Below are 11,777 nucleotides of genomic sequence, written 5' to 3'. Positions count from 1 at the left end.
CATAGTAAAACAGTCGAACTTTTACTGATTTTTTACAGGAGGAAAATCATCAGTAGAACATTCTCACTGTTGAACATTCAATAAGATAGAATCTGCTAGAGAAGTATGTGGATGCGAGTAGCTGTGCATTTAAATGTGTGCACCTCCTTAGTTAAAACTCTACTGCGCCCATGAGGGTCCACTGTAATTTGTATACCAGAGCTGTAGATCTTTCAACAGAGTACGCGTCTCTCACGCAAGCCGCCCCTCTGATATTGAGATATGTTGTGGAAATGGGAGTGGGTTTGGCGGTGCGTTTGTCAACCACAAGAGAGGCGCCCTGCTTTCGGCCGGAAAAGAGCGTCAGAGAGCAGAAAATAAAAATAATAATAACAAATGTATTACGGGGCGGGCGTGTAACGCCGCGCAGTGCGGCTAGCTGACCGCAGCCGGGTCACCTGGCGGCGTAATCGTGCGCGCCACCTAGCCGGCCAGGGGGGGCGACCCTCGGGGCGGCGGCGAGGCGGCCCCAGGAAGTGTGTAAGATTAAAAACGGAAACAAAATGAAACAAAATGACAGCAGCGCGACGTCCTCTTTCAGCGAGCTGTGTGGCACATCGTGAAAAATATAAGGAAACAACGTCGTCCAGACCCCAGTAAAAAAGGGGGGGAAACCTGCATTTTAAAATTAGCTTTGTGGACACAACACGATAAGGTTGTCGAACGAACTATGTTAGCTTGACAAAGCTCTATCATCGCGGTTGGATTACGCATTGTTGTTTAATTATTGTTACATTCACTGAAATCTGCAAGCTTCCGCCATCCACACTAGTCACTCGTCTCCCTGTTCATTCTTTCTTGCAGTTCTGTGTGATCAGAACCCGTCGGGCGACTCGTCTGTTTTTTCTGCTGTTCGCGCCACACCACTCTCTCTGTCAATGCCGGCTCTATCCGCTCCGGTGTGACACGTGCGCACTCTCTCACGGGGTCAGCGTTTACAAGCGGCAGAAGACATCCGAGCTGCACTCAGCGCGCCCGTTTCCAAACGCCGTTCCTAGAACATGAGCCAGCTCGCGTTGCGGAGCAATGACTGTGTTTGGTCCGGCGTCGCGCCGTCGGCCCACTCGCGTCACTTGATACTACCGCGGAAGACGAGGATGTGACACACCGCGTTACGCTCGCGACCTATTCGCCAGACGCTGTAAATGGTACGCTGCCAAACGTTATGAAAGCGTACGGTTTAGGCCCACCCGTCCGTATGTACAGAGACCGCGAAGAACTAGTTCGTATGGCAAATACTTCAAAATTCTTTGCCCTTTATTTTCTTTGCAGCTTGCGAAGAATTTTGAAGCATTGTTATACGAACTAGTTCTTCAAGTTTGCAAACTATTTCTTTTGCAATGCAAACACACTGTTTGCAATTATCCTGAAGGCTGGTAAATAATTTCTATTGCAATACAAAGCTCGCAAATTCTTTGCAACATTGCAGCACACGGCTGTTCTACGGGACGGCGTATGAAGGCAGGCGCTCGGATAGGCAGACCCGCAGCACACGGCTGTCCTACGGGACGGCCTATGAAGCCAGGCGCTCGGATAGGCAGACCCGCAGCACGCGGCTGTTCTACGGGACGGCCTATGAAGGCAGGCGCTCCGATAGGCAGACCTGCAGCACACGGCTGTCCTACGGGACGGCCTATGAAGGCAGGCGCTCGGATAAGCGAATCGGCGGCACAAGGTTGTCCTACGCGCCAGCTCATGCTACAGGCGCTAAGCCCGCGATGAGCACTGCAGCATGGGCTGGCCCTTGTGGCGTGCAGCGTGTGCTTATTTAATGATTAAAACATCTATTGATCTTTTTAATTGCTAAAATTATTTTTGTTTTAATGGGTCTAGGGGTGCATACACGAGGGCTAGCATACTGCCGCGTTCGGCCAGTTCGACGCTACTTCCGTGTGGTGCGTGGGGCGCATCCAGTCGGCGCTCCTAGCGCGCTAATTAACAGTCCGGCTGCGGCTGCCACCCGTCAGACCCTAAAGCGCAGACTATACGCAACCAGTGATGGCTCGCATCAAGCAAGAGAGCGAGCGAATGTTGTTAGTGACCAAATACGTGGGCAATGTGGACATTTAACATTAACATGGTAATTACGCACTGATATTGCATCCAGAAAAAAGTTTCACTGCTCACACTAACTGGGAATGTACTTCTTCTTCGAAAGAGTGAGGTTTGCAGTGATCTATGCGTGCGGTTGTACACGAAATAATGCACACACTCAGCATAGCATTTACAATAGTATAAAAAACTGTGATATATTTGTGCATTACTATTCTATATAGAATATTGTAGCACTTTCATCTCCTTACGGGCTCGCTTACGGATAATTTTGTGGATAACTTATCGTCCACAATAAGGATGAAATTGACCGTATTAGAGATAATTTGATCTAATTACAAACGTGCCTGTACCCGTTAGGTATACAGCTTAATAATAAGCCCAGCTGACACAAACATCAAAGAAGAACGCAAATAAAGATGTGCAACAAGACATTTTGAACACAAGATCTAGTTTGGAAAAAAGGCACACATTTAGTAAAACAGCAGCAACAATGTGGTGCGCCGTTACCTTGCAACAAACTATCACGTTGAGAAACCATACGTGGCGCGACCTCCACGCAGAGAAGCGCGCAGCATACAAGCAGCGGCCCTCGGCTGTCTATCATGGTACTGATATCGTCGGGATGAGGCGGTGATGGTGATAATAACGATAAAAAGTTCGGGTGTGTTGCACAAGGCCCCACTAACATTCTCACATTATCATCATCACTATGCATACGAATGGCTCATCACCCGTTAGCACGCGCTTGGTCCGCTGCTTAGCATTCCCGTCGAAATAAAGCAGGAACGTGTACCAGACAGGTAGGTGCGACACTGTCAACAAAGTGTGGTTAACACTGTTGCGTTACACTAGCCGGCCCCGCCATCAAGAACTTTTTTTTCCTATCATACGGTGGGTTCTTGCGTTCTTTTTCTTCGCTTTTGGATGGGCAGGGAGGCTGCCCGCAGAGCGCCGTGAGGGCCTTTGCACAACGACTCTATTCAATTACGAGGTGTTTCATATGAGTTTAATCGACGAGAGTAATCAGGCGAGGCGAGGCGTGGTGTAGTGGTGCGGCGTGCCGAGACGTTGCGCCGCGCGCCACTGTGGCGGTAAGCGAGTGAAACATCTCCACTTGACACGTACCGCGCCGCGATAACGCTTTATCGGCACCTGAAATAACTCACTCCGCTTGACACCTCCTAATTAGTTACGGGGCGGTGGAGACGAGAAGAGCGCGGCGGCGGCGGGCGTCGGGGCGGAACGCAGGGCGGGCCGCGGCGGCACTGCGGCGGAATGCGGTGCGGCAACGCGACTGACGTGACATTAAGTGACGATCGCAAAACATTAACAAGGAAACTACATTATGAACGTTCGGCATTGCCCGATATCGCATCACTTCCCAGATAGCGACCGCCCGCTTTCTTTGCACGCATCCATGCAAAACAACCACGGGGTGAGTCACGTGACGCAGGCTCCGTGCCTCGGCACAACGGGCGTAAATCAATAGAGGCAGGGACAAAAAAAAAAGAGAGAACGCCTCATGCAGCGCTCCGCCACGGTACTCGCGACATCGGGTATTTAACCCCGAGCCAAAGTGCATGCAGGGACATTCGGAACAAAGGTGCATATCATTTCTTGGGAGATGTGTGACCTACCTTCCTAAATTACCTAATTTTGGTGTCGTCCCTGAACATGCCTATGGTGTCAAATGATTTGACATGGGAGCGTGAGCACGCAGTGATCACGCCGCGCCGCACTGTCTTAATGCGGTACAAAACATAGGAAAGTGGGTCCCAACTCGTGTCTTTATCTAAGTAGCAGTTCTTGCACATTTTTTACGAGACATTCCTTAGTCCAATGTTTTTGTTACGATGCGGGTGGGCAGGCGAGCACTTTATGTTTATGCTATGCAACCCGCAATCCACATATACACCTGACAACGGCACAGTAACAAAAAAAGTCACTAAAATTAAGTGATACTCTCTATTTGAATAAATTGCTGCACATTGTACAGATATTTTTGAGGTTTATTTAATGCAGTGTATTATTTGATTTGCTTTGTGCACAATGTTTTCGAGTTGCCTCAATTACCCCCCCCCCCCTCTCAACACGGAACTAGGTATCCTATTCGACACTCATAGCGGTGTACCTTATAATTGTAGAGGTAGCACACGTATTGAAAGGAGAAGTTGGGAATAAAATCGCGTTGACAACAGAATTAATGATCGATGGAACAGAGACGGGCCATTCTCTCGGCGCGCTCCCGCGCTCAAGTCTCCGAGCCATTGTCGCGAGGCGCGGCCCGTCGGGCCCTACGGCGACACCAGGCACGCACGGGCGCACGGGCGCTCGCGCACATCGCCTACATAGCGCAGAAAAGTTGTGGAGTAACTTCCTCCCAAAATGCGATGCAATTTTGAGACTTTTGCATCATGGTCCACACTGTTTTTGAAAGTGTCGGGTGACGGCGCCTGGCACCCGGATACAAAGTCTAGCAGGTGAGGAGGAAATGCCACGCCGGACATGCACTACGGCCTGACGAGCAGAATGGCGCATCGTTGCCTACGGGCGCACGGTGAGGCGCGGCACGGCACGGCACGCCGTGGCTTCCGATGTCTTTCTCTCCCTTTCAGCCGGCCCAGCCTGGTGGGCGCCCCGTTGGCAGCAGCCTGAGACATCAATCATCTGTCGCCGACTTTTACCACCACTGAGCGCTTTCGTAATGAGAATTAGCGAAAAACCTATTCGTCATACACAGGCGTCGGCCTAAGAGTTTAGCGGGGAGACACTTGTTGTACTCTGCAAACCTGCAGCAATATTGCAAAACTTGTTATACAGATCCGACTGCGTGCAGCAAAAAATTCTGTGGTTTGTACAGTATGACTGTAGAACTAGTACGACTCTAGATAAACTGTATAATATTCACGTTTTAAATTGGAAACTGTGTCATGTTGTTCACATTTTGATTTAATAGAACTTTAGCCAAATAGGTGCTGCAACATTATCTAAACCACAAAGTTAGCAACAGCGCTTCGTTTTACAGCGTGACTGATCTCCAAGAACACCTCAATACCGGTTCGAGGAGGCGCGGATTCGTCCTTGTAACACAGATTCAAGATGCATGCTCTTCGAATATAAGAAACAAATCAAGTTCAGCCAAGGCGTACTTCGTACTACTACCTCCACTTTTCGCTTGCCAAATACTGAAATAACTTCAATCACTGTCCAATAAGGTCCAAACGGAATGGCACCCCGACCATCGATAGGTCACGCCAGTTTCTGACATTTCGAGATGCGGAGGAGCGCGGACAGCAGAGCTGGGCCGGGGCCGTGCCCGTCGTGGCGCGGCGTGGCAGCAGCAGTCACAAGGGAGGGGGTGGGGCGTTTCTCCGCTCGGGGCGCAGAGCAGTGCAAGAGAGCAAATGCAACAGGATCATACCACTTGACACCCTGCGACCTGGCCAGGCCATAAAAGATAAACGCCACCTTCGAAATGCAGCCCGCGAGCAGCCACACGCGTACTCCTTTAGCGTCGTTTAGGAAGTCGTCCCGCGCCGCTCTGATGCCCGCCGGGACCTTTACCAGCGCACTAATAACGCGCGGACTAAAGCGCAGCATCGCATGCTGGCCCGGGCCCGCAGCACGAGGGTCACGTCCGGACCGACCGACCGGGCCGGCCTGGCGAAAAAGCGGACCGGTGGGATTATAAAAGGGCGTCGTACGTTAGGAGTATGCAATTCCCTTTAAAATGTCTTCATTCGTACATTTTCTATTTTCGGACTTCAAAAGACTATGATGAGTGGGTCCCTGCCATTGTTTGCCGTTATAAGTTCAGAGAAGCTCCTGTCCTCCCCTTAAACCCTTTCACACGAAGGGCTGTCACCTTCGTGACATGTCATGTGAGGAGCTGAGCGCGCGCGCACACACATTCCTATCCTTGGTGCGTTCGGGACGGTCCCTTTCCCTTTCATTCACGTCTTTGTTTCTCCGTTTGAAAAGCTAAGGTCAGCAGCCGTCGGGCCGTGCCGGGCCCGACCAGCCAGCGGCGAGCCAGCGGCGAGCCAGCGGCCAGCACGAGGCAGATGCGGCGAACACCCAGCAAAGTCTTCGGGTCCCCCATGGGAAAAGCATGGTGCGTCTTCGTTTTCGTTTGTTCCTGTTAATTTTTCCACATCTGTCAGATAATTTTTACACAAACAATTCACACGCTGTAGCAATCAAAATTATTGCAAGAGTTGAAAAGTTAAGAGTCGGTTACCGAAAATAGGTTCAGGGGTAAAAACAAAATCTTGTTCTTGGGTGGAAACGAGGTGGCAAGCTAGACCCAGACTGTCGCGGCGCATACCCGGTGTCGAGCTGATAGCGGTCATTGAAACTCATCCTGCGATGCTTTAATAAGTTAACGTTACGCACAGCCCCCCCCCCCTCCCCCCCCAGTCACTTGCATCGTTACAAAAGTGTCACTAGTAGTTGCGCGCCCCTGACGAAACGACACTCGTAAAACTCTTTTGTCAGAGGCGATCGTATAACGCCGCGCCGAGTGCGAGGCGAGCGACACAAGTGGGCCGCTCTTCCGCTCTGTCCGTCCAGCGTCTGCATATTTTTCGTTGGCAGCCCATCGCGATTAGCGTGCGCCCAATACACGCGCGTGCCTCGTCTAGTCCCTGTCAGCGGGGCCGGGTGGCGAGCGACAGGGCGGGGCGGGCCAGAGCAAGTTGCACTTTTACCGCCGTGGCACTTTCTTTCCCCCCCTCTCCTCGCCATCCCCTCCTTCCGCGCGCGATAGACGGATACAAACAGTCGTGGCGCCGCGTCACCGACAAGGAGGCGGCCGATAGAATTTCATAACATGACATCATAACAAAAGTAGCAAGATCCGGAAACTGTTGAAATTGTAATACATTCACTTTTAAAGTACATTTTACACAGGTGATTAATTTATTTGTATGTTGTTTTTTATATAGCTTTGCATGTGCACACTTAACAAAAGGCCGAGTTCTTAGACGAAATACAGTTTACTTGCTACATACTTGAATGTGCTCTTCTTGAAAATCACAGATCAAGTGCAATGCACTTGGTGCGAGAACTGAGTTTTTTGGGAGCAGGAAAGAAAGAGTAAAATAACAGGTCAGAGGTGGCCCGCCCGGCCTCTCGGGTGAAAACACTGGTCAGCTCCAACCTCTTTCGCACCACGTGTGTCCCGACGCTGCACGCGCCCGCCCTGACTGACACGCAAGGACCGGACCCAGACACGAGGACGGGTGAGCAGCCAGAGTATCCCAATCAAGCCATCTTCATGACAACGCGCGGCGGTTTAAAACAAACGTATGTCATGATGCCTAACCGGGCTCATTTTTCCCGTCTTCCCCACAGACAGCAACATGAAGGGCCTGTTTAAAAAAAAAAAAACGCCGACGGCGGCAGTCCCCCTTGTTACGGCAACAGCAATTACAAGTACCACACGTCAATAAAAGTGTCCGAACCCTACCGTCCGAAATACGAAAGCCGCCCGAGAAAGCCTTTGGAAACAGCAACATATCGGCTGTCGCGGTGCGATCACGCGATCACACACAGGAAAGTGAGAGCGCTTTGGTTCGGCTTTGGTCGCCTTGGCCGCGCACCGCAGAGAGCGCACATCCCTGACAATGCTCTTACACTGTCGGGAAAAAAGTATGAACATAAAGGATGAACCTATGACAACCACTACCAACTTAATAAGTTTTTTTATAAGAACCATGGTATACCTGAAATGCATTTCAGGGGCCCAGAGAAAAGTCCCACAGCTACTCAGCTTTAGCAGAACCGTGAGTCCACAAGGTTTTAGTAAAACAATCATAGCCAGAAGCAATACTCTAAAAAAAACTTGTTTGAAGTGATGTTAAGGGTTCGTTTTGGAGCGTGTCCTGATGGAAATCAAACAAGTTCCATGTGTGCTCTCCTCCCCTTCTCTTGTGCCCTCCGTCGCGTCACGCGGCTGGACAGGACGCACCGTGTAGCGCGGCCCGCAGGGCTCTCAATGCCATCCCATGTGTGCATGCGCGCCACTACTGTCGGGCCATCGGGGACCACGCCGGACTCGAGGCGCCGTCTTTCTCCCTCTCCCTCTCTCTCCCTCTCTCTCCCTCTCTCTCTCTCTATCTCTCTCTCTCTCTCTCCCTCTTCTCTCTGCCTCTCTCTCCTGCAAACACATGTGTCCTTGGAGAAGAAAGGGAGAAAGAGCCGCAAACGTCACTGATATCGGCATCCGTTGGACAAGATTCATGCAAGTTGGCTTACTGCTGCAGAGAATGAACAGAAACGGCGGTGGGAAGCACTGGTATCCAGCATCCTCGAACTGGAGCACATCGTTGGCTGTGTGAGCACTCGTGTGCTGCACACTGCCACCGTGTTTGTACACATTCTTAAAGTGCAACTGCATGGAATCCCCCCACGGCCGAAAAAAGGGAAAACGTGTTGGTAGTAAATGGCTTCAGCCACCTAGGCCAGCAAAAACAACACCTCTTCAGGTCGACGCGCTCTGTTTTCAATTGCCAGGCAGGACCGTCTAAGAAAAAAAGCATCAAACAAGAAGGCAAAGTTCTGGGAAAGAAAGAGCACGACTTTTGAGCGATTAGATGTGCAGCCGCGCGTTACGTAGGGTGGAGCATCGATCACAAAGACGCACTCCTGCTTCCTTCCTCGACGCGCTTTCAATTAATTTTTGACCCTCTAACGACCATTGCAGTAATCGAACTTTAATACCCCCGGGCAGTGCACGGATGTAGCGGACTAGGACCGTGCTCGCCCAGCCCCACCCTACCCTGCCCCGCCCCACCGCACCCGTGTCCTACCTCGAGTCGCAGCAAGAGTGATGAGTCAGCAAACTAGCTAACGTAAATTAACTTCTTTGACAAGTCAGCGAAGATGCAGCACCACCCTGGCGTGGGCCGCCTTTGCACCAAAATTTATGTCAGCCCTATTTCACACTTGAGAGAATAAGGGGCAAAGTGATTATACTTATCAGGAGCAGTGGCGAATGGCGGGCACTCGAGGCTGATAAACCGAGTGTGTAACCGCTGAACAGTAGTAAGTTGCAGCTGCTACTTGCAAGTTTTTAACTGCGTGCACCCTAAATGCATGGTTCCCATCCCACATTTTGGCTCCTGGCGTTTTCCAGGACTTTTCCAGGACTTTCCAGACTAAATTTTCAAAATTTCCATGACAATTTACAATGAAATATCAGAGACTAGTGAGACTTATTGATAAAGCTGTCAAAAATACTTTTGAAGTTCCCGCCATACTGCAGGTGGGATCATAACAAACTTATGAGAATTCCCCCATTGTCCTATGAGAATTTGAAAATGCATACCTTAATATCAAATTAAAAATAAACTTATCATGTAATTCTAGAAATTCGATTTTTCCAGGACAGTCCAACCAATTTCCAGGACATTCCAAGACTTTCCGGGACCATATTTTTTTCCAGGACTTTCCAAGACTTTCCAGGTTTTCCAGACTTGTAGGAGCCATGAAACGGGGAAAAGGTCAATTTCTACGACGATGCGTCGCACATCTTAAATACATGAAATTGTGTGTCTGAAAATTTTCAATTTGTATCTGGCCTGAGTATACAATTACATTGGGGGGGGGGGAGCTAGTATCAAATAAATTTGCTAACCATTAAGGTTAAGCGTAATTTCCCTGGATACAAAATTGTCCTTACGCATTTAAAGTGTGGTAATATACTTGCCAATGTTAAACTCGGTAGTTGTGCACTTGTCAGGATTCAAAATCCTCTGCTGAACATAGAATAAGCATCCAATCTAAGGAGGTGTTCAGAGGGAGAGTCTTCACTTACAAGCGAACAGCTACCGAGTAGAGCACTTGCAAGTGCACAACTGCGGAGTTGGATATGTGCAACAATTCAACTTGCAGTTGCACACTTGGCGAATACATATTTGAAGAGAGAACAGGATGAAATCAGTACATCACTTTGCTCAACTCAACGCACCGCACCGCCGCCATCCCTCAACAGTACAGAGCGGGGCGGGGTGAGGTGGGCGCGGGTTCGCGCGAGGACACCCTGTGATGAGTGGCGAGTTGCGCAGCCTTAGGGACCTCTGTCGCGGCCCCGCCTCGCCCTGCTGCTCATCCCCGAGAGAAGAGCCCAGCCAAGCCTTATCCCACTCAAATAATCGTGGCGGCTTGTTACTCAATGCGATACGATTGCCGCTCGGATCAGTATCGTCATCATTATCAGCCGCGGCGGCCTGGCGTCAACCCTCTGCCCTTTGGTGCAGCAGCGCCCATAAATCCAGGGGGGAAAAGTATGTAGATGCAGCAGGCTGGAGCCTGCTAGAGACATAGAAGTTGCGCCGATATTTCTGCTGCAGAAGTACAGGTAAATTCGTGAACATGGACTAAGGTCTGAGGCGTTGGAAAAGTAAAAGTCCACTATAAATCACGATGAACTTGTTAAAGGGTTGCATTTTTGTGCACATCTTGATCAAATTTATTCTTGCATATTGTAAATGACAAATTTGAATGTCTCTTATAAACAAAAAGTAAGATGTGTGCAATGAGGAAGCATTTGCAAGATTCAGAATTGCTACTGCTGGTTATTATGTGCACAAAGAAAATCTTTAAGGGCAGCAATAAGTGCGAAAGATTTTGATAATAGCAATTGGGGAGAAAGGTGTGGCTCATTACTTTCGAAGACTTCAATTTTAAAGATAATGATCATACTAATTGAGTGTGTCTCCAGGACAAAGCGGTAGCTAGCCACTTTCATTGGGACGAATCATCTCCCACTTCCCCCGTCAGCCAAAGATTCAGACCTTCCGAAGCGAAGTCAATGGGACCTAGTTGACATGCTCATAGCTACTTATACTTTCTTTAAAGATAAAATACTATGAAGCCCTGTTGGAAGTTGGGTTTAGCTTGTGGTTCCAGTAACAGGCAGTGATAAAATGTAGTATTCGTATATAAATACCAATGTTTAAAAAGAACAATTCATGCCCTACTACCTTCGACTCAACATCGCAAATGTGTGTGAGCATGTGTCCCAGCGTGTGCGGCGCCATGCTGGCAGGGCTGAGGTTTTGATAAGAGATGATCCCTGTTGCCGCTGCGTTGTGATCAAGGCCCGTCCCGTGGCCAACGGCCAACCAGGTGCGCTCACGCACACACACGCGCACACACATGCTCGAGCACACTCATACGACGCGACATAACATCCTAATGCATACAACGCGACGGTCTCATTATGCATGACATGCACACACACACACACACACACACACATAGTCACACACACTCGCTTACATACCATTATAGGGGCGCTGAAGCCTCTCCCCGGCCGCGGAGAGGATCACACACTACAGCAGCAGCAGCCGCCGCGGGAGCACCCACTTCACACACACACACGCACACTGCACTGACACATACACAGACGCGAGCGCGTACGCACACACACGCAGCGCAGCACCGGGACCAGCCGGGACGCTCACTCGAGGATTACTGGCCGGCCAGACTGCACCTAAGTTTTATTCAGCAGAAGATCTGAGGATGCTGCAGCGGGACGGGACGGGACGACCAGCCACCTCCACCGCGGGCACCACGTGGTGGAAGGGGGCGTCGGCGACGGAGAAGGGGGCCCCAGGAGGGGCGGAGGGGCCGCGGCGTAAGGCCACCGCGGGGCACCGCGACGCGGACGAGACGGC

The 11,777-nt window shown here is 50.3% G+C and overlaps 2 protein-coding genes across 8 annotated transcripts in view; one reads left to right on the top strand and one right to left on the bottom strand.

Annotated features, from left to right (window-relative positions):
• Positions 1-11,777, top strand: part of LOC113212691 (larval cuticle protein 1-like) — a 218,453-nt gene that overhangs the window by 164,433 nt on the left and 42,243 nt on the right. The gene's annotated exons all lie outside the window — the stretch shown is intronic.
• The window catches only part of LOC113212546 (collagen alpha-1(I) chain-like), a 117,244-nt gene that overhangs the window by 67,267 nt on the left and 38,200 nt on the right, over positions 1-11,777 (bottom strand). Inside the window, exon 1 of one of the 7 annotated variants that reach the window (XM_026431300.2) lies at positions 11,384-11,578. The exons of the other annotated variants lie outside the window; for them this stretch is intronic. Coding sequence (XP_026287085.2) covers positions 11,384-11,386 — 3 coding nt within the window. The 5' untranslated portion in view covers positions 11,387-11,578. Of the gene's footprint in view, positions 1-11,383; positions 11,579-11,777 lie in introns of those variants that run through there. 7 annotated transcript variants of the gene reach the window in all.

This window comes from Frankliniella occidentalis, unplaced genomic scaffold (genome assembly GCF_000697945.3).
Source record: "Frankliniella occidentalis isolate FOCC.00 unplaced genomic scaffold, Focc_3.1 Scaffold10, whole genome shotgun sequence".
NCBI classification, from domain to species: Eukaryota; Metazoa; Arthropoda; class Insecta; order Thysanoptera; family Thripidae; genus Frankliniella; species Frankliniella occidentalis.
Note: the sequence above shows the minus strand (reverse complement) of the source record. Positions and strands in the feature narration are given on the sequence as shown.